This window comes from Micropterus dolomieu, linkage group LG07 (genome assembly GCF_021292245.1).
Source record: "Micropterus dolomieu isolate WLL.071019.BEF.003 ecotype Adirondacks linkage group LG07, ASM2129224v1, whole genome shotgun sequence".
NCBI lineage: Eukaryota > Metazoa > Chordata > Actinopteri > Centrarchiformes > Centrarchidae > Micropterus > Micropterus dolomieu.
Genome location: NC_060156.1, coordinates 16213044 through 16240678, shown reverse-complemented (window position 1 = coordinate 16240678; position 27635 = coordinate 16213044). Strand labels below are relative to the sequence as shown.

Below are 27635 nucleotides of genomic sequence, written 5' to 3'. Positions count from 1 at the left end.
TTGGTCGATATCTTGACTCTTCCATTCAAATCTTATGTCATCTGAGATCACTGTCATTCAGTAAGCTAATATGAATAAACATTTCATCATTGTGTCTTTATTTATTTATAGTAACAATGAGACAACAGTGCCATTATGAAGCCAAACAGGAAAAGACAACATTACCCGTTATCATTTGCATCAAGCATGCGGTGAATAAAAACATTCATAACTCAAGTCTCTTGCGACCATATTAACTTTTTAGAGAAAAACATTTAAAAAAACAACGCTTTTATAAATTTTTACATTATGACACCAGAACATTGTTAAAAACTAATAGTTTGACCAGGTGTGACTGCTTAACCGAATGACATAAAGGAATTAGATATAGTCCTGGGTCATGAAAGTCCTGATTTATGCTTTTAAGGGTTAACACATTATCATTTGTTCAACTCTTACAAAAAAGAGTATTAAAACAACACATTTTGGCTTTACAGAGCGCCAAACTATTTCTTGGCAGAGAGATGTAACTTCCTGGAGTCGCCAACTGGTTTCCTGGCAACCTCTCTGTGACACAAAGCACATAACCCCTCATAAAACCGCAGTACATCAGTTTCACACGTCAGTTTTAGTCCGGATTAAACAAACAAGATGGTGAGCTTTAGAGATGCTAAGCTACTGTAACTGGCTGCTGCCTGTAACTGTATATTTATCACATAGAATGGTATCAATCTTCTCAACTCAAAGCATGAAAGGGAGCTACATTTCTCAAAATTCATCACATTTCCTGTCCCTCTGCATGGTTGTAAGTCAGTATTCCTGTCCTGTGAAGAAGATAATACAACAAGTCCTCCACTGTTTGGTAAGATCAATACATTTTGTCACAATAATTCAGACTGTGAATACATGTTAATGTTCTTAAATTTCCAGCCATAAAAACTTAAGAGGGATAACACTGTCAATTGACGACCAGAAGAGTTATGCTAACACAGATGTAGACGTAGGGCTGCCAGGACTCTTCCTCATCACCAGCAGCGCTTGGTAACTCATCTAGAAAAGAAGAAGAACCAGATCAGAAGTCCTAGTCTGTCTCCATTAACATGTATGTATGTAATTTGACAAATAAAGGTTCTTACCAGCATTATTGTCAGACTTTTTAACCCCATGGTGTAAGTCTGTAGATTGATAGAAAGAATTTACAATTAACACTTAAAACTAGACATTTTATATCTATATTTTGGCTCTGAGGGAGAAAAAACTGCCTACCCGAAACTGAGATGTTGATGATGTGACTGAACGCCACATATTTCGATCCTTTTAAATAACATCTGTAGAGGCCGTCATCATAAATGGATATCCGTTTGAAAATCAAAGATGAGATCATTTCATCCTGTATTATTTCTACATTCCCAGTTTCATTAATCTGTTCACATCTGTTTGTGTTGAGCAGTTTACACCAGGCGACATCTACTGATTCTCCACAGTGTTTGACAGGACATTTGACTGTCAGTGGTTGTCGTGGGGCAGTTTTTACTGTCGTGCCTCTATGGACCATCAGTGTAACTTCACATGAAGGAAACAAGTCTAAAATAAAAATGATTGCAAATCAAATTTCACTCAAAACTCATCTTTTTTTTTAATAATTCACAATAAAAATACAAGAAAAGCAGAGGTGGCAGACTAGCAAAACTATAGGCTACTAAAGTGGGCTACTGTTAAAACAACGGGTCCTTTTTCCCCCAAGTCTTTTATGTGATGTGGATGTGACTGTAATTATTTCAGCTATTGATGGTCTTCCTCAGGTAAAGGTAAAGAATATACACTTGTATTTATTTGTGATGAAATGAATTATGATTTGGCAGTCAAATGAAATTAGGACATAATACTGTGATGTTTCATAATTTATTGCATGTTAATACAAGTGTGTTCACTTCTTCACATTTACCTGAGGAAGATCATCTGTGGTTTAAACATTATATCAATCACATCTACATGAAATAAAAGTAGTCTTTTTGTGTGTGTTCATAATTTGGTCTCTCTTCATCATTACTAGTTAAATCCACACAGCTCATACACTGTCAGCTTGAATATTTATATTATGGCACAAAGCAGGAGTAGTTTTGAAGCATAATATACTGTGTGAAGCTATTTATTATTAAACATATTAGCATTAACACAACAAACACAGCTGTCTTTCAGCTCAGTCTCAGCACTCTTTGTTAGGATGTGGTTTTGTGCTGTTGTTTTTTCCTGTGTATATTTGATATTGTCATGGTTTGGAGTTTTGTAGTCTAGTTTATTATTATGTTCATTCGCTTTAAGTTTTCTTAGTAACTGTCTTGTCTCTTACCGTAGTTCTTAGTCCTGTGCTTTGGTTCATGTTTAGTGTTTTCTTAGTGGATGTACTTCTGTGTTTTATTACTTATGGTCTTTGTCTTAGTCTTTTATCTCCATGTTTTAGTTTGATCCTGTCCATGTCCTGATTTTGCAGTCGTTCCATGTTTTACTTTGGTAGATCTGTCCTTGTGTGTTCCGTGAACTTCACTTCCTTTTTTATTTTGTAGTCTTCTGTGCCTGGTGTTTTTGTTTAGCTTTGTTCTTGTTGTTAGTTAGTATATTGTTGTCTTGATGATTTATTTGTTACTTCTGCCTTTCTGTGCCTGCTTTTGTTTGTAGTCTTTTCAGTTTATTCTTTATTCTGTTCTGTATTAGTTTCCTGTCTGGTTTCCTTGCTGTTGCACTCTGTCTTATTCACTGTGTGTCTGCTGTGCCTGATTAGTCCTTATTCCCTTCACCTGTGTTGCTCCCACCCCACTCCCTGTTTTGGATTACTCTGTCTTTGTGTGTTTACCTTCTTCTCGATTACCTTTGTTTGGACTTTTGCTCTGAGATCTGATTAGCCTGTGCAGTTAAGTTTTGTTTAAATAAATATTTACTGTTGAACTGAATCCTCCTGTTAGTGTCTTTGTTTGGGTCCACACCCTACCTCCTGCCACTGCACTCAATTATCCATGACACTCTTCTGATGTAACATAAATGACAACCAGAGCCTGCCGCACCAACACATTCCTAGGGCATCAAATAATGACGCTTTGAGAAAACCTGACAAAAATCTACTCCGTTACCGGTAAGAGCTAAAGTATGATGCATTAAAACCACTCTGACAAGTAGCATACAATCAACTCAAAAAGGTTACTCGTATATACATGTAACGGAGTAAATGTAACTCTCTGAAGATAAGAAAAATGTTTCTCTCAATACAAGACAGAGGTCCCCAATACTTTTTATAATACCATTTAAGGCCTTACCCATATAGACAACGCACACTGTAATTTACGGGCTGTAGTCTCAAGTGTAACTGTTTCTTGTCCAGTTAATTCCCCTCACGCTCTCTTGAAAATCATGTCACAAGATAAAAGTCATGGCCTAGAGTGTCATGGCCTACCTTGATCTCTTCCATCGATGCAGACAAATGTAAAACAGCAAACTATCAGCAGATAGGTGTGCATTAGGCTTGACATGTTCATTACCAAAGACTTAAATTGCAGCTACTGCATGGGCTCCTCTCACTTGTGACGAGCTCACCACTTCCTGACCTCCTAGATATATTCAAAGACCCTCCTGCAAGTGTGTGTACATCAATATGTCATTTAATAACACTGTTTACAAAGTGCACATATGTGAAAAATGCACATTGTGTATTACTGTATCTTTGCATTTTAATTAATTCTGTAATACACACATGCTCTCTATTTACATAGTTGCAGGTCATTCTTAACATAAAACTGAGACATATTTATTAGGTCAGTAAGTGGGCTTGTCATTACTGGTCTGTTTTGCAGAGTTGTTGCAACCGTCCCCAGTCTCCCCTACACACTCACACACTCTATTTACTCAGATGTAGATCATCTGCAAGATAGAGATGAGACACAGTTAGTTTAGGTTAATAAGTGGGCTTGACGTTTATTGTCTTGGTGTGCTGGGGTTCACTTTTGCAATCCAACATTGTCCTAAAGTGGCTCAGGAGCATCCCTGCAGTACAGCAGGAAGTGGTGACAGGCTGTCTTCAAAGTCCAACTGAGGCCTTATCATTCCCATGAGAGATGAAAAGTTCTCATCATCTTTATGTAATAATAAGATGCCTGCTTGCTTCCCCTATCCAATTTGTGCAAATATCAGCAGCTCCTATAGTTGGAGAAATAGCCAAAAGTTTGCCAAAGTGCATTCACAAGCGGTTACTATAAACAATTTTTGACACATTTCTAAAACAACTAAACATAAATGGCACTTTTGATTGTTTTCATCACAGCTGTGGATACTTGGTGGATGTATGTAGACATACTACATAATCTTGTGTATTCTCACGGGACATGATTTATCATTATAAATTATATTAATAATTAATTAATAATAAATTATATTTATAATTATTATTATAAATTTTTAAATTTTCTTTTTTGTTTCAGTGCAACCCGTAGATGGCGTAAGATGATACTTAACTTCCTATAGTAGAATGAGGACATGTTCTTGCTCAGTGGTATGTGAATCACCCAGACAACTACAGTGTAAGTTTTTTTTATCTATCTGATTTCAAACATCTGATATTTGACTGCTGAAAATGATCAAATGTTTCAGTACAGTGAATCATCCTCATTCTGAGCTGTTGATTTTACTACTATGAGCATATTTCAGAAATATCTCATAATAGTCATTACAATGAATTTAGGAATATTTTACTCCTCACAAAGACTTTTCACAAAGACTTGTGACTATGTAACGTAAACTGGACTTTCTACTGAACGACTGAACGTGAAAATAAGGTCAGTGACTTCCTCATATTCCTCATCAAGAAAATTTGCACAATCATGCAAATGAGACAACACAGCAACAAGAGCAAACATTACAGTTATGGGTTCGGTTGCCTCACCTAAATCTATACTTACCCCCTGCAGTATGAAGTAATGTTTTTTAGTTTTACTTGCAAATGTTTTTAGATATGTACTGCTGACACTTTAAACTGTGTCTTTCTAGAAGCAAAGTCTTGACATCTCCACAGGCATCACCACCAACAGTTTTTATTAGGGTCAATTTATTTAGTGAAAATTGTTGGACTATACTTTGTTTTGGGGTTAATTTTATAGATGCAGGTGAACTGATCCTTTAATGTATTTGCAGTTTTCTCCTATGACATCATTGTATGCGTGCATGTGTGTGTGTAATGTTAGAAACCTTCTCGCACAGGAAATCAAAATAGCACACAAAAAGGCTGTTGTATGCCCTCTCTCTCTCACTCTCTCTCTCTCTTTCATCTCTATCTCTCTACTGGTGTTCACTCAGATACAGCAGTAGAGAGATCAGTGAGATCAGTGTCTACCACAGTAGCTTGGGGTTGTCAGGCATCGGCACCTGCCACCTGCTGACAAATACAGTCTTATAACATCCAGAGTCTGTGGGCACATCATGGGAAACTGCACTTCAGGGTAAGTAATCATGCTTAGATATAAACATAGTGGAGGGCACACTCACATGCCACAAAGCAATATTCAGCATAATGTAATTAGCTAAAATAAAATTCCTTAAACTGCTGCATATACAGAAAGCTTATTTAAAACGAGAGTGAGTAAATCAGAAGAAAATGTTGTCAAGATCATTAAAAAATCAGTATTAGAGAGCTGGAAGCACTTGATGAAATGAAACAATGTTATATTAGGCACTGGGGCAAGCAGCTTCTGCTTTTGCTTCATCAAGGAAATAGTGGTTACTTGCTAAGAATAGACTCTGTTTCACCCAGTATCTTTGTGAACAACAGGCCAAACATTAGCAATTTTGCTGTGCACTACAGTATGTACTTTTTAAAACATGATGTGAGACGTTACCCTGGAAGTATACAAAGTTCAACGCCCTGTGCTGTTAGTCACTGATATAGACAGTTGGACATAGAAAGATGTGGGTTGTAGGCATATGTAAAGTGTTTCCTGTTGCACCACAAGTTGTCATCTGTTAAGCTGTCAAGGAAAGTCCTGCCATGTGGTAAAACATACACCCATAAAAAGCCCATTTAAAGATATTTTAGAATGTAAAAGACATTATGAACTAAGTGGACGTTAAATTACCATTTTCAGTCTTTTTATTTATCCCACACTGTGAGAGGCTGTATAATGCTATGTTGATCTAAACGATCATTTCAATTTTTTCTACTGTCAGGACAAAGAAGAAAAAGAAAGGTAAGACTACATTTATATATTATTTGTCTATAAAGTATACAAAGACCTTACACAGTTGTGCTACATTTTATTTATTTACATTTTCTCTTTCAGGGGACTCTACACCAGACCGTAATAGCAGCTTAGATAATAAGGTAGACCTGCCCATATCAATGTTGAGTCTATTTTTGTTGAGCATAATCTTCATCAGTTGCAGCTTTTCATGGGACACGGGTGTGTTTCAATGCTTTTATGATAAACCAGTCAGAGGTGCTGCCTCGTTAGATTTGCATACTGGGTGAACATTAGTGTGAGGCCTCTGTTGTAAAAAGAAACTGTGGGGCAGTTTATTTCAGCCGGAAGTAATAACCACTAACCATATCAAAAAACATGTTGGCTGCAGCAGCTCTGTATAAAAAAGAATAATAAATTATGTGTAACAAATGTTCAGGACTAAGGCATTAGTATCTCACTCTGTGTATTATCTCATGGCAGCCTAACGAGGATGTAACGTATGCCTCTATTGACCACGGCCCTGGCAAAGGATCAAGAACAACTAGAGCTACTACTGACGATGATTGTGACTATGCAACAGTTAACGTCCCAGCAGCGCTTCAACCTAAAACCGAGTCTGAGTGCTCGTCTAAAGAAGAATGTGATGACGATTATGTACTCATGGGTTAAATAGAAACAAGAAGAAAAGCTCATTCAGTCTATTGCAAGATGCAGGACTTACAGATAACCTTCATTCTAATATTTTGTAACGGCATTTAAGAATTTGTTTGCAGTTGGACTGCGACATTTCCAGTTTAACTCTTAAACTCTTCAATCAAGAAACGGTGACAAAATGAACTCAACAGCAGCTGGTTGTGAAAAAGCCAAGCCCCAAGATGTTTTTTTCTCTACTTTGAGGTAAATTCAAGCCTGAACACAACTGTAGTGTTCTTTCCTCAAGAGGACAAAAATGCGTCGCATTTGACCTCTTCACAGAAGAAACTCAACCTCAGGAGGAGAATCTGTAGCTCTTTAGTCTAATATGCCTGGATTTCTAAAACATCGTGACATTAGCACATTATTTGGAATAAGTAAGTCAAAGGAAACTAGACTTGGTGTTTGGCTTGGGGAGTTTTTGCCAATCACACAAAAGGAATGGACAGTTCTGAACATCTTCAGGAACAGCCACGGCTCCAAAATACTGCAAATCCAGCAGCTTCTGATACACACTATGTCACACCATGACCTAAATGACAGATTCCACTATGTGTCAAACATTTATGTGATTATAGCATCTTCTGCAAACTTCTGACAGCATACATTTTGTTTTTATTTGTAAATATTGGTGAACATGATGCAGTGATGATACGTGTATATACTAAAAATAAATTCCTAAAATGTTGGCATTAGCAGATTCTTAGCAGGTTTTTAGTGTGTAGTGTGTTCACACTGGAAAAGTGGCAAAATAAAGTGTACTCAAAGCAGACAGAATGCATACTAAATCTATACTAAATGTCCTTTTCTGAGTGTGCTGTTGATGGATACTATTCTCCCATAATACAAAGCACAGAAGAAATGGAATTTAAAACTTAATAAAAAAAACATTTTTGCTTTCTCTTTGTGAAGCTGAATTGGCTAAATAGTTTTCTAAAATCACAGTTTAATTGGCATTCAGCCCTGCACGTATTGTGTTATTTCTTGTTAGCATAAAATGGTGAAGTATTTTTTTTGTATACTGACTGAACAGTATACTATAATAACTAATACGTAATACATAATATATAGAATTAGTATGTGGAATGAATTTTGGACATAGCTTTGGTGTTCAGACATGAGGAATATTTGCACATCATGCAAGAGTATGTTCAGTTCAGAACATCTCCAACAGTAACATCTTCAAAACACCAAACCCAGTAGCTTCTGACAAACTACATGATCTGATTGACTGAGAATCTTAATGTGTCAATTTTTTCAATTATTTTGATGGCATCCATTTTTGTTATAAAGACAAAAGTTTTGTCTTAAGTCTGTAACTTTCAGCTTTCAACAGGTGTGTGTGCTGCAAAAGTGGTCAAACTTTTTTTACCATGACAGCAAAAGAACAGCTCTGTTACCGTCTAACAGAAAGTTGACAGTGAAGTGACTTCGTAGTCAGGTTGGCTAATTTGAGTACATCTGCTGTCATTCTAAGTTAGATCTTTATCTCTAGTCTGTTTTGGTTGAAACAGACGCAACGCCTTTCTCCACCTTAAAAACCAAAGAATGTCATGTTTATATAATTGTGTCCACAATATACCTTAATCTGCTTTTCAGTTTGTGCTCATTTTGCAACATAGTGCCCCTGAGAACTGCTGCACACCACCCTAAAATACTACAAATAGGCTTGAGAATGTATATTTTTTACGTTTTGTATGTAGGAAACATTTTTGTCTGCCTTTATCTACCTTTAGGTTTATTTATACGTTTGACTAGATGCGTATGAGTTGCCTTTGATTCATTGTGGTTTAATTGATATTTTTAATTGATTAAAACTTTACAGAATACCAATACTTTTGTTCATCATTCTGTTGTAATAATCAACTGCGTCACTGAAAAGATTTGAAAGGTAATGATCCCCTCAGTATGGTTCTTTGCTACATTACAGAGAGGAAATCATCATGTTAATGTGTTCACCAGAAAAGTGAAAGATTAGAGACTTCAACTGTTTCATGTTTCCTCTTTTTTTCCATAAACTATGACCATGTCAACTAAATAGTCAATGTGAGGGTAACACTAATTATAGTTGCAGTAGCATGGGGTTTAATAGCAGAATTCAAACAGGACGTCTAGACCCTGGCTGTCTATTTGTTTATTCTTTTCAGCAATACTAGATTTAAGTGTGTTATTAGTATTATATAGACATCTTATCATGGACTGTTATACAGCGTTGATCATGATGATGAACAATGTTTTGATCTGCACCACTAGATGGCAGAACAGGTAGGGTTAGGGTAGGGCTCCACATCCTCCGTCTGAAAAAATACAGAGAGGCTTCATGAACAAAGTTTAACAGTGTGCAGTAAAACACACAAAGCTGCAGAGTTACAGAAAGATTACCCACCGGTGGGGATCTGGATGGTGAGGTGTCGTCGGACTGCTGGAATCACCTGGCAAACAATAAACACAAACTAGCTCAGTGACTCAATAAAAAAACAACAACTTGCAAGTAGTCATTGTTTCATCAAATGAAAATTAGTACCTGAACATTACTGGTTTCTTTTGTGCAAAAAATAATACTCCTGTCAAAAACGCAATGATCACCACAACAATAAGGACACGCAGCCAAGAAACATACCCTGCAGAGAGAGTGAAGATTAAAGGTTTGTTAATAATCTGCTGGGCATCATTGCAACACATCTATTTATAAATTTATAATGACCACTATAATATAAAACCACTAATGTTGACTCAAAACACATACATTAACTATGTGTTTAAACCTACTGCTTCTGCACTAAACCCAAAGCTTAAATCTTTTTCTCTACTGCTATCCACTCTGCAAAACCCGACCTTTTTGGAGCTCCGGTACCAAAATCTTTTCCCCTTTCCAGTATGGGTGCCTGATCACACAGCTCAGATTAACTGTATCCATTCCCTCTGGAAGCTCCAGAAGACTTTCTACTGTATAAAATCCACGTGAGTCAAGCAATGTTTCCACAGTTGATGAGTTTCCCATATGACTCCAGCTGATGTTGGCAGCAGGTATTCCACTTTCAGCTTTGCACACTGCCACCATCCTGTTGTCCTTGCGTTCTAACCAGGCTGATATACTGGGAGGAACTGAGCAAGGGAAGACAAACCAGGAGAAATGAAAATAACTGACTACTTACACCTAATAAGTAAATGCAGAATAGTAGTTTTAATCTGCTTGCCTAAGTTTTACTACATTAACTATACAATAGTTTCAGATGATCACTGTTGACAGTAAGATCAGTACATTATCCTGAGTCACTTTTTCAGAGACTTTCACAGCAGCAGGAAAGAAATTCCATCATTATTCATTGTGAAGTTGCTATGTCAAAATCCAGACAAGTATAATAACAACAATATCTGCTTTAAGACATGTAACTAGAGGTAAGCTGAATTTCTTGCTTAAGTTTAATTTGGTTAAAACTACACATGCTGTATTAAAAGTTAAATCCACCCAAAAATGTACTTGCACTTATACCTAATAGTATCTAATTATGCAGATTAAGTAGGTTTAATTTGGTTGCCTAAGTTTGACTCTTTCACTATTTATTACATATAAACCTGTTCCAGATGAAAGCTGTGGACAGTACAGTTGGTGTGTTATCCAGAGTAACAGGTAGATTGTGTCAAGAAATTACATTCCATTATCCCCACTTGTGTAGTGAAATAGATATTTTAAATCTAGGCAAACAAACTATCTGCAGTAACAAATGTCATTAGAGGTAAGCAGATTTTGCTGTTTTATTCAGTTTTCTGAGTGTGATTTGGGTGAACTGACACTTTAAGAAGTGAACCTTATTAATGGTTTTTGAAATAATCTGTCCTTATGAGGAGAAAGGTCCTACCTGTGATAGCCACGTGGATCTCATAATTTTCGTTTAGTCTTCTGTAAACTGACTCACACTTGTAGACCCCCACATCATAATCTGAGAAGTTTGGGATGTGCAGGTATGACTGAGCACTGGATGTGTTTCGAAGTGACTTTCCATCTTCGCAGGAGTCATCGCTTCGGCCTTCAGTGTCAAAGGCTATCTTACATTCTTCTGGATTGTATTTCATGTCTATTGTCCAGATGACATACATCATCTCATTCCATGTTTTATTGCTGCATGTCAGGTTAACATCACTCCCCACATTGAAAGCTTCATTTCTGACAACTGAAAAAAAGAAAAGTTGCTTTATTTTTGGACGTAGTGGTGCAATGATTGTGCTGATCAAATGGTTTGATAACACAATATCCACAGTACGCATGCCCTAATATACACAAAAAGCTTCATAAAGATTAAATTCTGTATGGCAAAAGGCCATGCAAAGACAAAATCAAAAAGAATGAAAAAATCAAACTATAAATCGCATGTAACACAGACAAAATATAAAGATAACTTTAAATATGAAGCATGACACAGGAATAAACACACAGTTATAAAATAAATCATATATATACTTTTTGACTATAAATATATCCCCATACAGAAATATGTTGCAGAAAATTTGTCCCATGAGAAAACCTATTTATCATTTATTTATGGATTAAACAGCTCAGTCTAAAATTAAAATATTTCAGATTCATTTAAAATAATCTCAAACCCAATAAATTATGATCTTTAAGAACAATTATGCAAGGCTAAGATCTACTAAATAAAATTTGCTTTTGCAATATTTTTTTCAAATTGGCAAACATTTGGTATAGTGTCTTAATGTTTCATAATTACACTCCAAAATAAAAAAATAAAGACTAAATCTCTCTTCTTGAAAATATCTTGATTTCATTGAAATTAGTTTACCATAAAGTTTAGGAGAAGGAGATGTGTCGGAGTTCGCAGAGATGGTTTGATTAGTTCCTAAGAGAGATGAAGGTGGATGTAAGGGAAAAGTTAGTAAGACAGTCAGATCTTCTTCCGTCAGAAAGCAGCAGTTAGTGATTCATCATCAAGTGTTCAATCAGCAGAGCAACAATCAAGGTGATTTATCTGTCATTCATTATTTTGTTTAGTTAGTTAAGTTAGTTAGATGTGGTGTGTTTAAAACTACTACAATTAAAAGTGGCCTGACATGACCAGCTGCAGCAGGGCTAAATCACAGAAACTGCATTATTTGGTGAAGAAAATAGTTTGAGTTTTTGTAAGCCAGCAACTAAAACGTTGGTCTGGATTAAGGAAATCAGTGACAGCAAAACCTAAACATATAAAATAAAAAACATATAAAAATGTTATTGGCATAATCTCCCCCATTTACTTGTCTACACTGTAGAAGAAGCTCATTACATTATTGCTATTTCAAAGAAATGAATTGGAAAATTCACAGTTCATTGGGCATTTTCACAGCAGTGTGATGGGGGTCTGAGACTTGTTTACTTCTGACACAGGTATAAGCAAAACACAATGTGTGAACTGGGGTAGCGAAACCACAGACTTCAAACAGAAGGTTCCCTTTCAGAGACCCCAAAGAGGAAAAAAATCAGCATCATAGTGTTCCTCTGATCTGAAATGATTGTGCTGATCAAATGGATTGGGTTTATACAACGACAAAAACTTAAAAAATAATAAAAACAATATATATATATAAATAGCATGTTACATAAATCAAAGATAAAGTTAAATAAGCATGAAGTACGACACAGGAATAAAACTCAGGTATAAAATAAATCATATAGTTGCTTTATGTTTATTACTGTAAAATTACCATATCATTGAAGATTTGTCCCACGAGGAACCTACTTATCAGTTATTTTGGAATAAACATAATAATTACATTTCATTTGAAATAAAGTGAAGCATGTAATTTTGTATTAATTAAGTGACAAATATTTGGCATAGCCTCTTAATATTTCTCAATGACATTACAAAATAAACTAAAATAATGACTACACCATTTCTGTGCAGAAATAACTTGTTTCAAAACTTTTTTTAATTCTTTAAATTAATTTAAAAAGATTATTAAGGAAACACTGCCACACATGCTACACACTCTACATCACTGAGGTACTGGTTCCAACACACTGCATTGGTGGACTATTTTTTTTGGTAAATACGTATATTACTTGCTCCTGTTGTATCCCTCCTTGTCAAATTCTTTGGGCCGGGCTGATTCATTCTGACGTGTTTAATCAGCATAGTAAGAATCTAGGTGGCCTTTCTATTATTCACTATTTAGTTTAGTTAGTCAAAGTGGCAATCCTTATATAAATCCTTATATATACTGTATATCCTTTTATTATGATTTCGTTGATTTGGCGACACCTACTGTTACTGGTGGTGAATACGGTTCAACATTACAGCTCACAGAATTCTGGGGGCAGCAAACGCAAACTATTGTCGTTTTGATAAATAAGTCAGGCAATAATTGGTCTTTCGTTCCTCCATCATTCTTAGAGCAATCTGATTTTATGCTGCAGTGCACACTGCATGAGCCTACGAAAAGCAGGGCACAATGAAAGGAGTTGTTACCTCTCTGAGAAGTTGGAGGTGTGCAGTTGGAGGTGTGCAGCCTGTCGCAGCCTGCAGCTCTAACAGCTCACGGGGGGCTGCTCCTGACTGTATCATTATTTCCTGCAATATTTCAAACTGATTCGCTGTCAAAAAATGTCGAAAAGAACGTTTTGTTTTGTAGACGCATCTTTGATTAACGATAGCGCTCACTGTCAAAGAAGCTCACAAACACATTGCATTTCCAGCAGCTACTTCATAATAAAGGTGAACTCGTGTTTCTCCAGTTAAATGCTTTTAATGTGAAGCTGCCCCAGTAGGACGTGTTCGGTTTGCATTAGCAGTAACTTAACACAGCATTTCTTTTTCCGGGAATGTGACACCCACTGTATATGCATACAAGTTGCAGTATGCTTTCATCTGTGGGCCTAGAGGCCTAGACTCAATCACAGTTGTTTCCTCATTTGGCGATAGATAGGCCTCGTGACTTTACGAGACATTTATTTAAATTAAAATCTTCCACTTTAATGTAGTTGTGTTTTAAAGGTGTGATTAAAACAGCAGGGCTAAATCACATACACTTGTGAGAGAAACTGCATTATTTAGTGAAGATTTGTTTTCTTTACCTTTTGTAAGTAAAAACACTATAGATATATATGTAATAAAACGTAAACATAAAAAACAGGTAATGCTATTGTCATAATCTCCCCCATTTACTGTCCATAGTGTAGACGAAGCTCATGACATTAGCATAGTTATTTAAGAGAAATTAATCGAAAAATTCAGTTCATTGGCTGGTGTTTACTGAGGGTAGACTACCCTAATATTATTAGCTATACTAATTTTATTTATACCTCATATATTATATGACTATGATAGTAGCCTATAGGCTACTAAATAATTACAACGTAAGTTGCGGTCAGTAACCTAAAGCCTTATTGTTTTCTCCAGTCAATTTAAAAGTGCCCCATAAGTCACATCACAAGATAAAAGAGTCTAATATGCTTACCTGGAGCTCTTCCAACGATGCAGACAAATGTGAAAGAGCAAAATATCAGCATATAGGTGTAGGGCAGTCTATCCATTTGGCTTGACAAGTTCATTACATGAAACTTTACAGATGATCTAAAACTGATGCTACTGCAAGTGCTCATTTCCCTTTTGACAACCTCACCACCGGACTTCCTACACTCTCAGAAAATAAAGTACATAATTGTACCTTTAGGGGTACAATGGCTTGTCACTGGGGCTGTACCCTCAAAGGTACAGCTTTTGTACCCTTGGAATAGGGTACATATTTGTACCCTTGTGATTTGTACCTTAAGAGGCCAGTCTTCTACCTGTGGTGACACTTTTGTACCTTTAACAGTACAAAAATTGACCCTTCGAAAAGGGTACAAAATTGGCTTTGACAGGGTAGAATCATTGACTATGAGATTTATAATCTATCTATTTATATATCTCTCACACACACACTGAATTAAAATCAGAATTTATTAAATCATTTTCATTTTCACATTTTACATTTCATTTTAAACACAATGTCTAACTGACAATTGAGTAGGTGTCATTTGCCTGAAAGTCCATTTCAGTAAAGTCCATTCTTTATCAATCGTGACACTGAATGCATGAAAGTGACAGTCATAGGACAGAGGAATCAACATTTTTCCACAAAGGATCCACATGGTGTCTATGTTAAAGATGTACTTGATTTGCCAATACAATGGAATGCGCACAGAATGCAGTACATCTATGACAAATACATCTCTGACAGCATACTTCACATTGTTGACTGTTACTTCAGACACACAGATAGCTTTCTCTGTTAAATCTACATCACAGAGGTTGTGATTAACCATCGGGGCTCTCTGCAGCTCCACAGGTAAAAGAAAAATGTAGAGAGAAAAACCACCTCCCATTGTCATTTCAAGAAGAAATTGTTGATAATGTTAATTTTGTAGTGAACAACGGTGTGGATTTGTGCATTTTATATTGAATAAATTTGGAGCTACTCCAAATTCCTCTCTCCTCTCCCAGAGAAGAGCAGGGGATGTTAAAGATCAACTTCAACAGACTGCTGGGGAGACCCCAACGGAAGGGGGGATTAGCATTTCCCTGAACTGCATATCAAAACTGGCCCCCTCACACATGTAACCGTGGCAACTGACATTGCTCTGTGTTTCATTACCCCATCAAAGGGATAATTAAGTTTAATTAAATCTTTAGTTACTTGATTACGTTTGCCTCTATTTGAGTAGTTATGTTAACATGTTGTTGCTATCTGTTGTTGATATTAGTACTGAAAAGAATCTAAATAAGTTACTTTTGCAGTGTTTTTATTTTCAGCAAGACACTCCCTCATCTAATGGAATCAGTGCTTGTTCATAATACTTTCTTACAAAATTCCTTTAGAAATGATGATAAAGGAATGTCTTACTATACTCAGCTTGAATTTAAGGATGAATCAACAATATTCCCCGGTTCCTAAGGAGAGATGATCTTGGATTAATCTAAGCTTTCCTCATGTAACCTGAGCTCCCCCAAGTGGACAAAATAAGTATTACATACCGTCGTTGGGAATGGCGTTTAATGTATAAATATCCTGACCAATAATGTGACAATTGTTTCCTGTTACCAAATGCTTAACTTAGAACGGTACAACTGTTCGACCATTGAGGTTCGATTGTGGAAAATATTTGATTATAATACGCGCAAATAGATTTCTTTTCCTTTAGACATTAAGTTTAGAAAGGCAGTCCCTCGGGAAACCTGAAACGCCCTCTGGGGAACCACGCCCCAGGCAACAAAAGAGCGACACGTGACATCGTTAGCTCTCTTCTCTTCTCTTCTTGTCTCTTCCCTGCTCTCTGGACGCTTCGGCACGCGTCCGGCGTGCCTCGCCAGGCAACGTCCTGAGAGTCGGCCAGCGAAACAGGCCTTTTGTTCGCTTGAAGCTACACACGCGAAGTGCCGCGACATCGATCTGCCCCTCAGTTTGTTTTATTCTCTTTCTTTCTTTTGTTTTGTTTTGTCAGCTAGTGTGGGACCCGTGCAACAGGCCAAAGCAGGCCGTCGACAAGCCGTAAGACCTAACCAACATTCTGTGGTCAGAGATGTACCGAAAGGTTAATATTTCCTTTTAACTCCTAAAAACGTTAGCTTACTTTCATTAGTTCTCCTCTGCCGTATGAGTCAAATGCGTCCCACAATCGAACCTCCATTTCTCATTGTTCAGCAATTGTTTATTTTGCCTGTATTTAACCACCTTTTATATCGCATTAGTTAGAGAATAAATTCACTGTAATATAATCAAGAACTGTGTGTGTTGCCTATTTCTACGTCCCTGCCAAGAGAATTGACCCTTAGATATGAGACTGACTGATTGATTTAAGATAATTGAGCGATTATTAACTGATCACTAGTAATAATTGTATAATTATTAAAAGCTACCTAGAGGTCCGGAGACTCTAGGATTATAACAACTCCGGTGGTGCCCTGAAACGAGGAATATGGTTGATTTTTATGAATATCAAAATTCATAATTGGGTATTAATTCTCATAAATTTATTAAAATGCATAACTAAATTAGGTGTGCTACAATTTCTTACTGTGTTTTTTTAAGGAGAACTATGATGCTTTTATAGCTTACCACCTGCAGAAAAGTGGTTTTGACAAAGTCCAGAACTGAAAAGGGTTATACATTCTAATGATTTTTTACCGGCACTTTCTCAAATTCACCCAGCAGACTCCCACAAAACACCCAGCACTGTCTGAGCTGGTGTCTGTTGCTCAGTGTTGTAGTTATGTTGAGCCCCTGCGTTTGCTATGGTGCATGAGATTTGAGGCCAACCACCAATATTTTAAAATGGTGCCCATAACTGCAGAAATTTTGTAAACATTTTCCTCTCTACATTTCAGAAAAGGTTTTCTTTGAAATTCTTTAACAGCTCATCCATACATGGAGGATTTTCAGTGACAGGTGTGTCCTAGGCTGATCAAAATCTTCATCGACTATCTCAGTATTTCCATTGTCATCATCATTGTCAGGACGTAAAACACGGTCTGTGTGTTTTCAATATACATGTTGCCTAAGACTCATATTTTTTAAATGTTGACTGGCAGTCATTAGTCCACATGCAATAGTGAAATTGGCTTCATGGGCATGAATGAGTCCTGTGTGCTGAATTAGTTTCATCAAGGTGAATGTCCTCCTGGAGCATTTGGAGCACTGTTATGGATGAGGCATGGTGGAGTCAGTAGAGGAGATTTATTTGCCAGTTATTGGCAGAGGCTGTCCACAACTGTTTTGGCAATGTACTTTTGGAGAAACAGTATTCTTCAGATGTCTTGGATATGCAAGACTGAACACGAAGTATGTGCAGAAGGCTGAGATGATTCCTTCTTTCATTCCTCGATGTGGTCCACTTTCAGAATGTTTGGAGCTCTCCTGGCAAAGGCCATTTTCCAGTCTCAGTCGGTCAACTGAATAGTTGGGTACTGCCTGTCAAGATCAGTCTATTCAAAGCCAAAAGGAAAAAGCAAATTAACCTGACAGTTTTACCATTTGGTGAAAAATATGGTATTATGCTCATTTTCAGGTTCAAAATCTTAATTAGGGGTTGTACCAGAACAGGTTTACATGGTTTAATTTTCCAAAAACACCATATTTTTCTCATACTGCACATTGCTGCAGCTCCTCTTTTCCCCCTATGTGTTGTACTCTCCGCTCTTAAGCTACAGAGTGAGGCATCTTACTTGTACAAAATCTTTGTTGAGAGTTGCATATGCGCAGTTCCCAGGTAAGGACTACTAGCCAATCAGAAGCAGAGAAGGGCGGGTCGTAAGAAACAAGGTAGTGTGATCCAAATCAAAGCCGCTTCAGACTGCGACCTTAACCTAGCAGATAGTATAAGTTATTACCAATCCACAACCACACAACATCATTGTTCCACATCTTACCATTAGGACTAAACGTTGAACTGTTGCCGGTGTTCTGACGATCTATGCTGCCTTGCTGAAAAATGCTACCATAGCGCAAATCGATAGACTCGACTCTACTCGGCCCTGCTCCGTTTTCCATTGCAGATAGTACCAGAGATAGTACTTAGCTTGTCGTCATAGCGACGCCACACACAACAGCCGCGAAATAATGTTCAATGCAACACACACACAACAGCGATCCAAACAGATCTCTTTGTCAAAGGCAGGGTAGGCAAGTTGCTTCTAAAACACTTTTTGTCATTATATACACCAATACATATTAAAAAGGTGTTCTGAAAAAGAGAATATAAAAATCGGCTGTCTGTTGTCCTCTCAGGGCTGCAGTAAACACAGCCACTCGTTCCATTCGGACCGAATGCAATGATTGGCTGCCTGTCATTCTCCCTCACTGCCATGGCTACCAGCACTGCTGCTACAGGAGCTGCCCCCATGCGCGCACGCGCTCAAACCTGACGAGCGAAGCGGTAGGATCGGTGGGTGTTATCTGCATGGCTTTTCAACGATAGTGACAACTGAGGAACACCGAGGGGCTGACACAGCGTGGTGACTTTATTTCTGCTGGACAGGTAATCTGGCTTTTATCATTTTGATGGTAATTTGTTACTTTCATCACTAGCAAACGTAGCTACCTACTTAATTAGCATACAGCTAACTGTTGCTAAGAGTGCAGACCTTTTTATATACAGTCTATGGTGCAGACTGGGGTGGGAGCCAGAGCAGAGACGAATTATATCTAGCTGTAGATGAGCTGGAAAACAGCAGCGCGACAATGTAAGTGTAGACTGCTGTTTAGTTATTCACCATATAGGTTTATTGTTATACTATGTTTACACCTAACTTTATGTTATCTTTACCTTGTATCTAATCAGTTTGTGAGATTATCTTGTGTCTGCAGTTGATGGTTTGACTGTATGTTACATTTACAAATGAGGTGATATAGCTGTGTGTTTGTAGTTATGAGAAAGACATTTCAACGTTAGTATACATAAAGAATGATGGCTAAAGGTTCCCAAGTATCTGTGTTTCTGGTATATAAGCTACCGATAATATAGTGTAACATTGTTCAGTGCTGTTAGCCTGGATTACAACCACCATATCCACAGTCCAGCCAGGAGAAAAGCTGATGACACAGTTCAGTATTTGCATTATGAGTACTCCTATGCATTTTACTCAATACATTTATATAATAAGTAAGTGATGAGTCAAAAAATATTAAACAGTATGAAGAATACAGATAGATGGTGCTGATTTATTGTTATTGATTGCATTTTATGTGGAAATGCTAACTACTCTATAAGAGAATAATGTCAGGTATTACAAACTTTTCATTAAGCTGATCCTCCTTTCTGTATTATCAGGTACAGCAAGGTGTACAACAAAAAGTTTAGGAGGTGGAGCCTGTACTCATTGAAGGTGGAGAAGGACTACAGTTACATCGCAGACCTCCAGAGTGTCATCCCCGTCCTCCGACGGTTGTCTGCTACTGAGGAGATGCCTAGAAGCAGAGCCAGGAGACCTGATGATCCCTGTCAACATAGGGTTCAGTCTGGTGTCCCTACCCCAACTGTTTAGCTAGATACAGCAAAATATAAATCAAAAAGTAATATGGTTGGTTTGGAATGTGGTAATCATGTCAGAGAGGTGATTGTGATATATATAATCATCTCCACAGCAGCGATATGATGCTACATGCAGTCTGAACTCATAATCAGTCAGGACAAAAATGATCTATTTGTGATATAGGTTGTAGTTTTAGTACTATTTAATAACAACAAACAAGTGTTATACCACATTTGGATGTCATTATTGGAGACATAAGATATACATGTAGTTGCTTGATTGTTTATGCTGCAAGTGTAAAGAAAAGGCATTTATCATTTTCAATGTTTTATTTAAAAAAAGAATGAAAATATTGTCCAGAACAGGGAAAAATATACTTTGTATTTTCTCTACCCTCCTGGGAATAAAACTAACAATGTACACGTATTCATCCACACAGTGGATGGAATTATTTGTGTAGCAGTTAGTGACATTCCATCTTACACCCTGCTAGGATTAAACCTCTGTATTGCCCTAATGGATCAGGAGAACAGTTGCATATCTTCCAGAAACAGCAACTCAGTATCACGACTCTGTGTCTAAGTGCTCCACATTGCCACATTACAAACTGTCTGTTTGCTGCCTGACTGAACTGTCTGTTACTTTGTCCTGGGTCTGGAAGATCAGCCATGTGTGGTGCATGGAAACACAGTAGTCTGGATGTTGTCCACGAACATTCATCAACAAGATCAGCTATTTTTATTGAACAGGGGCTTGTTGTTCTGTAACAGGACTTCTGTGTCTACATTACACACCAGGTCAATGTACATGACACAGATGAGCTGATGGCTGAAGCAGAGCTGTAGCTGTTGTAATCAGTAAACAATAAATAAGTAATAATAGTGATGATTACATAGCACTTTATTTTTGACACCCAAAGGGCTTTGGGACAAGTACACTAGGAAATAACAGACTAATATTAAAATACATATATACAGGTATATATACTTTTCAGTTGGCCAACATTTCTAAAAATCCCTTTTTTGTATTGGTCTTAAGTAATATTTGAATTTTCGTTGATACTGAATTTGGGATTTTCATTAGTTGTCAGTTTTAATCATCACAATTAAATGAAATAAACATTTGAAATGTATCAGTCTGTGTGTAATGAATGAATATAATATCCAAGTTTCACTTTTTGAATGGAATTACTGAAATAAATCAACTTTTTGATGATATTCTAATTATATGACCAGCACCTGTATACACACTGATGGAAACAGGAAAATGTGTATCAGCCTGTTTTTAGCTTTGCCCAATGTTACCGCAGCTGTTAGCACAGCTACCTGTTGCTAACAGTTAGCTAGCCAGCTTGTTACTGAATCAAAGTCAGTCTTTTTAAACCTCCGCTCGTCACACTGTGCTCGTCCTCCGGCAGAATTGGCAACACACGTTCACGTGCTTTGGGGGCGTGGCTTTGAAAGGAGCCCAGAAGGGAGGGGGTGGGAGTTTCTCTGTTGGATACTTTCAAAAATCAGGTAGTTTCTTGCTAGTTTCTCAAACTTACCCACCCTGCCTTTAAGTTAAAACTTCTCGCTTCTCGTAAAACTGTCAATATTCGAAATCTTCACAGCTGATTTCACCTCAAAACTTCTCAGAAGTGGATCTAGTGATGAAATTACATAAGAAGACTGTAAAATATAAAACTTTCTGTTGCTGGCCTCTGTCTGGTGCAGCAATGATGATGCAGTGAATAGTGAATATTCTCTCTAACCAATCAGCAGTCTGTTGTGTTTTCACGTTACATTTTAGTATCCCTCAGCTCGCTTGGAACCTCGATGTAGGTGAGGTGATACAAAAAAAAGTACCCGGAAGCAGGTACAGGTACAACATTTCTACAATGGAAAACCAAACAGGCGAGTCGAGCCAAAGGGCCTCCGCTCAGACTAGCTTGGTTTGAGGGCGTACCTGACCCTGCCAGCCGCTTGGCAAGCTTTATGACGCGTTTTCATTGTGACATCACAAGTAAAGGAAGTGAAGGGCTGGACTACAAACGAGCTGTTTTCAAGCGGTTCAGAGCAGAGCTTTCTGTGGGAGATGGGAGCTCCCTTTGGGCTGGACTTTGGGCTTTTTCACTTTGCAAACCTGTTACATGCACAAAAAAGAGATATAACTCAATAAAGGAGAGGGAAAAAGCCAAAAAGCATAATACCACCTCTTTAATACCTCACAAATCTAGTAATGAACAAAAGGTTAATCCATTCTGACATTTTGCACTTGCTCTTTAAGGAGGAATGTGAGGCTGTTGTGATGTTGTTCAGTGATAAAAAAATAAAATAGCAATAATTAGCATTGTGTTATTGGGTAGATACTCCAGATTGCCAAGCACATGCATCATCTACTTTCTTTCTTTACACATTATATGCTCAAATAGTAGTTTATAATTAGAATGTGAATATATTCTGATGTGCTGTGCAGACAGCTAGTAAATTAGATTTTGTTTTGGGTGTTCATTTTACACAATTAGAGTAAAATTTTATTTTTTATTGTGCTTATGTACTCAATAAACTTCTGCCTTTTCCTTTCACACAAAAACAGATATGAATTGCTGTTTAAACTGGATTTAAGCAAGAACTAATGATTCTAAAGTAAGTTAACAATGGTGGAAGACAAAAAGCAATAGGACCATCCAAGTCTTCAGCGTAGCAACTATGATGAGGTGATCAGCTTCATTACCACTTTACATACCACTTAAAAGAAATGAAACATTTAAAAGTGGATTAAGTATTCCTTTAAGTAGAGATATGTAGTATTAACAATGTGATTTTCTTTCTCAGTATCAGTACGTTTGTCAAGTGTATTTGGTGTTATGGAGGTGAACAAAAGAGATCTGAGCAAGCAAGACATACCTCTCCAAGTGTAATAAAGCAATCACTGTAGTCCTTGAAGATGTAAGGTAGAAAGATGAGGGGTGCCCTAAAGTCAATATCTTCAAGACATAACATATACTTGATATTTAAACACCATTTTTCTAATTCAGAAGCATTCCAGGTAAATATGAAAGTCATCACTATGCATTTGGTCCAGTGTAGATGTCAATTTCAGGTAAGCAATTTCAATATAAAAGAGGATTTTCCCACAGAATTTGTGCAAATTGAGTGTTAATTAACACCTTGTCAATTGAAGTACACCGTTTCATGACATAGGAATAATAAAAAATCTAAAATAGAATTAAAGACATATTAAGGCCCACAACTTGGAAACACTGGTATAGGCATTAACATTTAATAAATACCTGGAAGATCCTCAGTGAGAGCTTCTTCTTTTGTCTCCAGGTAAAGTGGAATAGTGGGGATTTCCCTTGAGCTAGGTGAAGCACCTTTGGTACAATACATTTGAAGCCTTCATTGAATCGCTGACACAAGTTCCCTGTTGCTGGATGGATACGTTCCAACACATCACGCAACTACAGAAAAAAAAAACATTAAGCTTATTCCGTATCAGAGTTCATGCAGCTTGATACTAATCTAATAAGCAGCTACTTAATGGCATATGGAAGATATGTGACATTTGTATGTAGACTACATGTTAGTTTTCATGCTATAAAGCAATTAAAATTTGAATAATTTATTTCCACTGTCACATTTTGAATGATTATTAATAACATTTCAGTTACATAATAGTTTTTGCTTGCTTATTAAGTACAATATATTCACCAAGTTTGACCCAATAAATTCTTCCCTGTCATGAAAGCTTCACCAGGAATGTACTGCTCCAAAATGAATGAAGCACAGACTGGAAAACACCATTTTGGGTGGCAACACAAAGCTGAAAAATTATTTTAAAGGTGCACACCACACACTTGTTTTGGTTTCTTCCACAAAGCAGCTGGCTAAAAAGTGTGCCCAAAACTATTGCACACATGTGGTTGTGCATCCTTCATAACAATTTCCAGCTTAAAATCAATGGTCGGTGTCATCGGTGGGTGTCCTTAGGAAAGGGTACTTCTTAACTGTGTCCTCTACAGTCATGCCATCAGCAATCTCCTTTTGCCGCCATGCAAACATCTACTGCATTTGGTCCCGTAAAATCCTGAAGTCAGGTTGCATCTTCTGGTACTGGCTATGCAAGACCTTCACGTGAGCCTCAATGGAGGATGGATCCTCACCCACAACACTTGGTGCCTTTATGGGAATTGAGAAAGAGAGAGAGAGACATACACTTACAAACACATCTGACATAAAACTAAACACTAAATTGTCTTGTCTGTGTAGTTCAATTGAGTGAACCAATGTTATATCAATATGATTGAACTGACTTAACCAACCTTATAACTGATAACTACAAAACTGTGAAAAAGAAAATATGACAGACACATTAACCAACTAACAATGGCTACAAATTAACTAAGCCTCATTTATTACCAATGCACCAAGCTGGGCATCACTGACCTTGAACACATTTCTCTGATTGGTCCTTGCTGTTTATACAAGTTGCTTTGATTTTTTGTGGCCAAACTTCTCCTTACTACCTCTCAGTTCACTGTTGTCAACAAGAGGTGCACGCTTCCACTAGAATTTACGCCTCAGAGACATGTGCCATGTATGCTAATTGAAACAGAAATATTGATTACCAAAGACAGCTATACCATAGTTGTTTGCACTAAATAACAAACAGATCAAGTGTTATTCCTATTTAGATTGAAGATAATACTAAATAATGTTGCTTAGTTTTTTCCTTTTATGACAGACCTGCACATAACATATAGAAGATAATGTTGTTCATGTTAAAAATACTGTGTAGTTATTTGCAAATGCACTTACATAACCATTTCCCTTGAGATCCTTCAGGAAAGGATATTTCACAATCAGCATTTTTACAACTTGAACATATTCGGAAGTTGTGGGATACCTACATGAGAAGAAATGTAAATCAATTGAAGGCCACCTGCCTTGAAATAATCATGCACCAGGACAAACTCCATCCATTTATTTTGTCAGCATGAATTTTGTTTCATGGGGCAAATATGATCTAAAAAGACTTCAGTAAAATATTCCAGTTACACCTATAAAAATATTTTTCCCCCTAGGGAATTTAACTATTTCTGGTGGTTTCCTAGAATCAGATGAAATTTTAATGGAAGTAGAGATTAGCCTTAGCTCAACTGCTTCAAGGCTAGGTGACATCTCCTTACACATGAGGATTAACTTAATTTTTTAAAACTAGTTTAGGTGGATACATCACTGACATTCAAGTCTTGCGAATCATTGTATCGCTTTCCCATGTCTAACATTGCCTTCCACGCACTTACGTACATTGTGTATTGTGCCACAGCCTCATAGAGAAAGCGGATTATTTTCTGGCATGGTTCTTTGTTGTCTAGCTTTGTTTGTAGGTGTCCACATCATTATCTGAGAAAAAGTAAACAGAGGGATATGAAACAGCTGTACACTTGACTAAAAAGTAATCCAAACAAACTGAAATAATTTGTCCAGCATATAATAGCAACATTAGCTTTGTGGCCAATGCCTCATACGTTTAACTAAAATGTGTCATACAAAAACCGAATTCATTCAGAATAGGCGCAGACACAATGAGAGAAACACACACAGAGAGAGAGACTAGCGACAGGAGCATAACGTTATAATAGAGGCTAGCAGTAAAGTTAATACCGTGAACCATGGTGTGTGCGACGGAGACAGCTAACTTACCCCACAGTCAGTGAATGACGTACACTTGAGACCTAAGCTAAGCTCCCGTGTTTTGCTAACCAGCAACTGACAAAATGTGAGTGTGATAGCCCTGATGCTAGCGACAACTGCGGGACAAGCTCACCTAGGCTTACAGATAGGATGCAATGTGCGCTGCGCTCACACCGCGACAACGGCACCGCTGCGCTATAAAACCCTTAAGTTAATTTCCATGTTTTGCGTCGCGCAAGGACGGTGCATCGACCAACGCCAGAGAAGTTTGAATATCAGAGAAAAGCTACTTCAAGAATCCTCATTAACGTTACATAGCATAGGGAGAGCCCGTAACACCAAAGATAGCGATTTCCCCGCCCCTCCCGTAAGAAAGACAATCGTCTGCTTTTAATAGCAGTGACTGGTAACGTAGTAACGCTAACTTAAGCCACTCGTGCGGTTCCACTGACGGAAGGGTCTAATAAGGAAAAACGCTTTTTAAACGTTAATTTGGGACAAAAACATAAAGACTGAATATTTTTTTAAAGTATTATATATTTTAGTATTTATAATAACGCTCTTTTATACTGAGAAAAGAGGTGGATGCAAATCTCGGTAGGTAGCCTACAACATCCGTTTTGCCGAATGCATTCATTTTTTAAAGGTCTTTTTCAGACACTTTACTTAACCACATTGTTTGAATGTGGTTAATGCCACATGTTTTTGCTGAATCTCAAGAAATGGTAGGCTACTTTTACTAAGTTTAATAATATATTATCGATTGTTAACGTTCATTAAATATATGCAGATCAATTATCACTATAGATGAACCCCACAAAGAATAGTATAGCGTTTAAAAGCAGAACTTTAGCCCATTAGCTAGTTAACATTAGCCCAGTAGCTACCACAGATATTTTGTCAACTAAAATTGCATTTAAATAAAAACTTGCGAATCTAAGGGCTTCGACGCCTGATATTTTTGAAAGCCCTGCAACAACCATGAGTAACCTTGACTTCTTCTCCACCGATGGCCAAAAAAAAAAGAAAGACCGCGAACTGGACGTTCTTTTAAGTTGAGATTCAAGCAGCCAATCAGGGAGCTGGCAGTCTCAGTTCCAGCTCTCCAGTAAATTAGAGATAATAACATACTCAGGCTATGAAATACAAAAATGTTTCTTATAAAATGCACTATAACAGTGAGAATCAGCCATATGTGTGTTTATGTGTGTTGTTTTTTATTTACATAATCAATATAATATCATAATTTCATCAGCTGCCGAATTGTATTATAATGATTTTATTTCAGCAAACTGACTTACAAAACCTTTATTTCCTATATTTCAAGGCTACTCAAATATAGCGATAAGTTAAAATCTACCTTAAATAATTAAGGTCTCATTAAAACAACAACCTTTACAAAATAAATGTGGCTTAGCATAGGCTGTCTCTTGATATTGTACTTTAACTTTTAAAAGAAACGGTACATATACAGTGGGTACGGAAAGTATTCAGACCCCTTCAAATTTTTCACTCTTTGTTTCATTGCAGCCATTTTCCAAAAATCAAAAAAGTTAATTTTATTTCTCAGTAATGTACACTCAGCACTCCATCTTGACAGAAAAAAACAGAAATGTAGAAATTTTTGCAAATTTATTAAAAAAGAAAAACTGAAATATCACATGGTCATAAGTATTCAGACCCTTTGCTCAGTATTTAGTAGAAGCACCCTTTTGATCTAATACAGCCATGAGTCGTTTTGGGAAAGATGCAACAAGTTTTTCACATCTGGATTTGGGTATCCTCTGCCATTCCTCCTTGCAGATCCTCTCCAGTTCTGTCAGGTTGGATGGTAAACGTTGGTGGACAGCCATTTTCAGGTCTCTCCAGAGATGCTCAATTGGTTTTAAGTCAGGGCTCTGGCTGGGCCATTCAAGAACAGCCACAGAGTTGTTGTGAAGCCACTCCTTCGTTATTTTAGCGGTATGCTTAGGGTCATTGTCTTGTTAGAAGGTAAACCTTCGGCCCAGTCTGAGGTCCAGAGCACTCTGGAAAAGGTTTTCGTCCAGGATATCCCTGTACTT

At 37.2% G+C, this 27635-nt stretch overlaps 3 protein-coding genes and 1 long non-coding RNA gene across 9 annotated transcripts; 1 reads left to right on the top strand and 3 right to left on the bottom strand.

Annotated features, from left to right (window-relative positions):
- Positions 1–217: 217 nt before the first annotated feature.
- LOC123974224 (B- and T-lymphocyte attenuator-like) lies at positions 218–3521 on the bottom strand. Its single transcript, XM_046054773.1, has 4 exons — positions 3425–3521; positions 1246–1563; positions 1116–1154; positions 218–1029 (listed from the first exon to the last, which is right to left on the bottom strand). Exons 1-4 carry the CDS (start codon positions 3504–3506, stop codon positions 938–940), a joined length of 531 nt encoding a protein of 176 aa, XP_045910729.1. The 5' UTR covers positions 3507–3521; the 3' UTR covers positions 218–937.
- A 1810-nt stretch (positions 3522–5331) lies between these two features.
- On the top strand, positions 5332–8674 carry si:ch211-214p13.7. The gene is made up of 4 exons (XM_046054274.1): positions 5332–5459; positions 6184–6203; positions 6297–6337; positions 6678–8674. The coding sequence occupies exons 1-4, from the start codon at positions 5440–5442 to the stop codon at positions 6864–6866; spliced, it is 270 nt and encodes an 89-aa protein (XP_045910230.1). The 5' UTR covers positions 5332–5439; the 3' UTR covers positions 6867–8674.
- On the bottom strand, positions 7483–14455 carry LOC123973899 (cell surface glycoprotein CD200 receptor 1-B-like). 2 transcript variants are annotated; one of them, XM_046054272.1, is made up of 7 exons: positions 14340–14455; positions 11690–11746; positions 10751–11062; positions 9726–9995; positions 9415–9511; positions 9277–9322; positions 7483–9187 (listed from the first exon to the last, which is right to left on the bottom strand). In XM_046054272.1, exons 1-6 carry the CDS (start codon positions 14431–14433, stop codon positions 9319–9321), a joined length of 834 nt encoding a protein of 277 aa, XP_045910228.1. In that variant the 5' UTR covers positions 14434–14455; the 3' UTR covers positions 7483–9187; positions 9277–9318. The 2 variants fall into 2 exon arrangements, with proteins under 2 accessions (XP_045910228.1, XP_045910229.1); XM_046054273.1 differs by lacking the exon at positions 11690–11746 and having other exon boundaries at positions 14340–14454.
- A 3127-nt stretch (positions 14456–17582) lies between these two features.
- On the bottom strand, positions 17583–26061 carry LOC123973901. Of its 5 annotated transcripts, none has more exons than XR_006825725.1 (8): positions 25582–26061; positions 25186–25281; positions 24694–24781; positions 24322–24477; positions 23884–24054; positions 23166–23336; positions 22780–22859; positions 17583–17845 (listed from the first exon to the last, which is right to left on the bottom strand). It is a non-coding gene; the product is annotated as an uncharacterized LOC123973901 (long non-coding RNA). The 5 variants fall into 5 exon arrangements; XR_006825726.1 differs by lacking the exon at positions 17583–17845 and adding an exon at positions 21966–22015; XR_006825724.1 differs by lacking the exon at positions 17583–17845 and adding an exon at positions 22072–22620 and having other exon boundaries at positions 25582–26060.
- Between the last annotated feature and the right edge of the window lie 1574 nt (positions 26062–27635).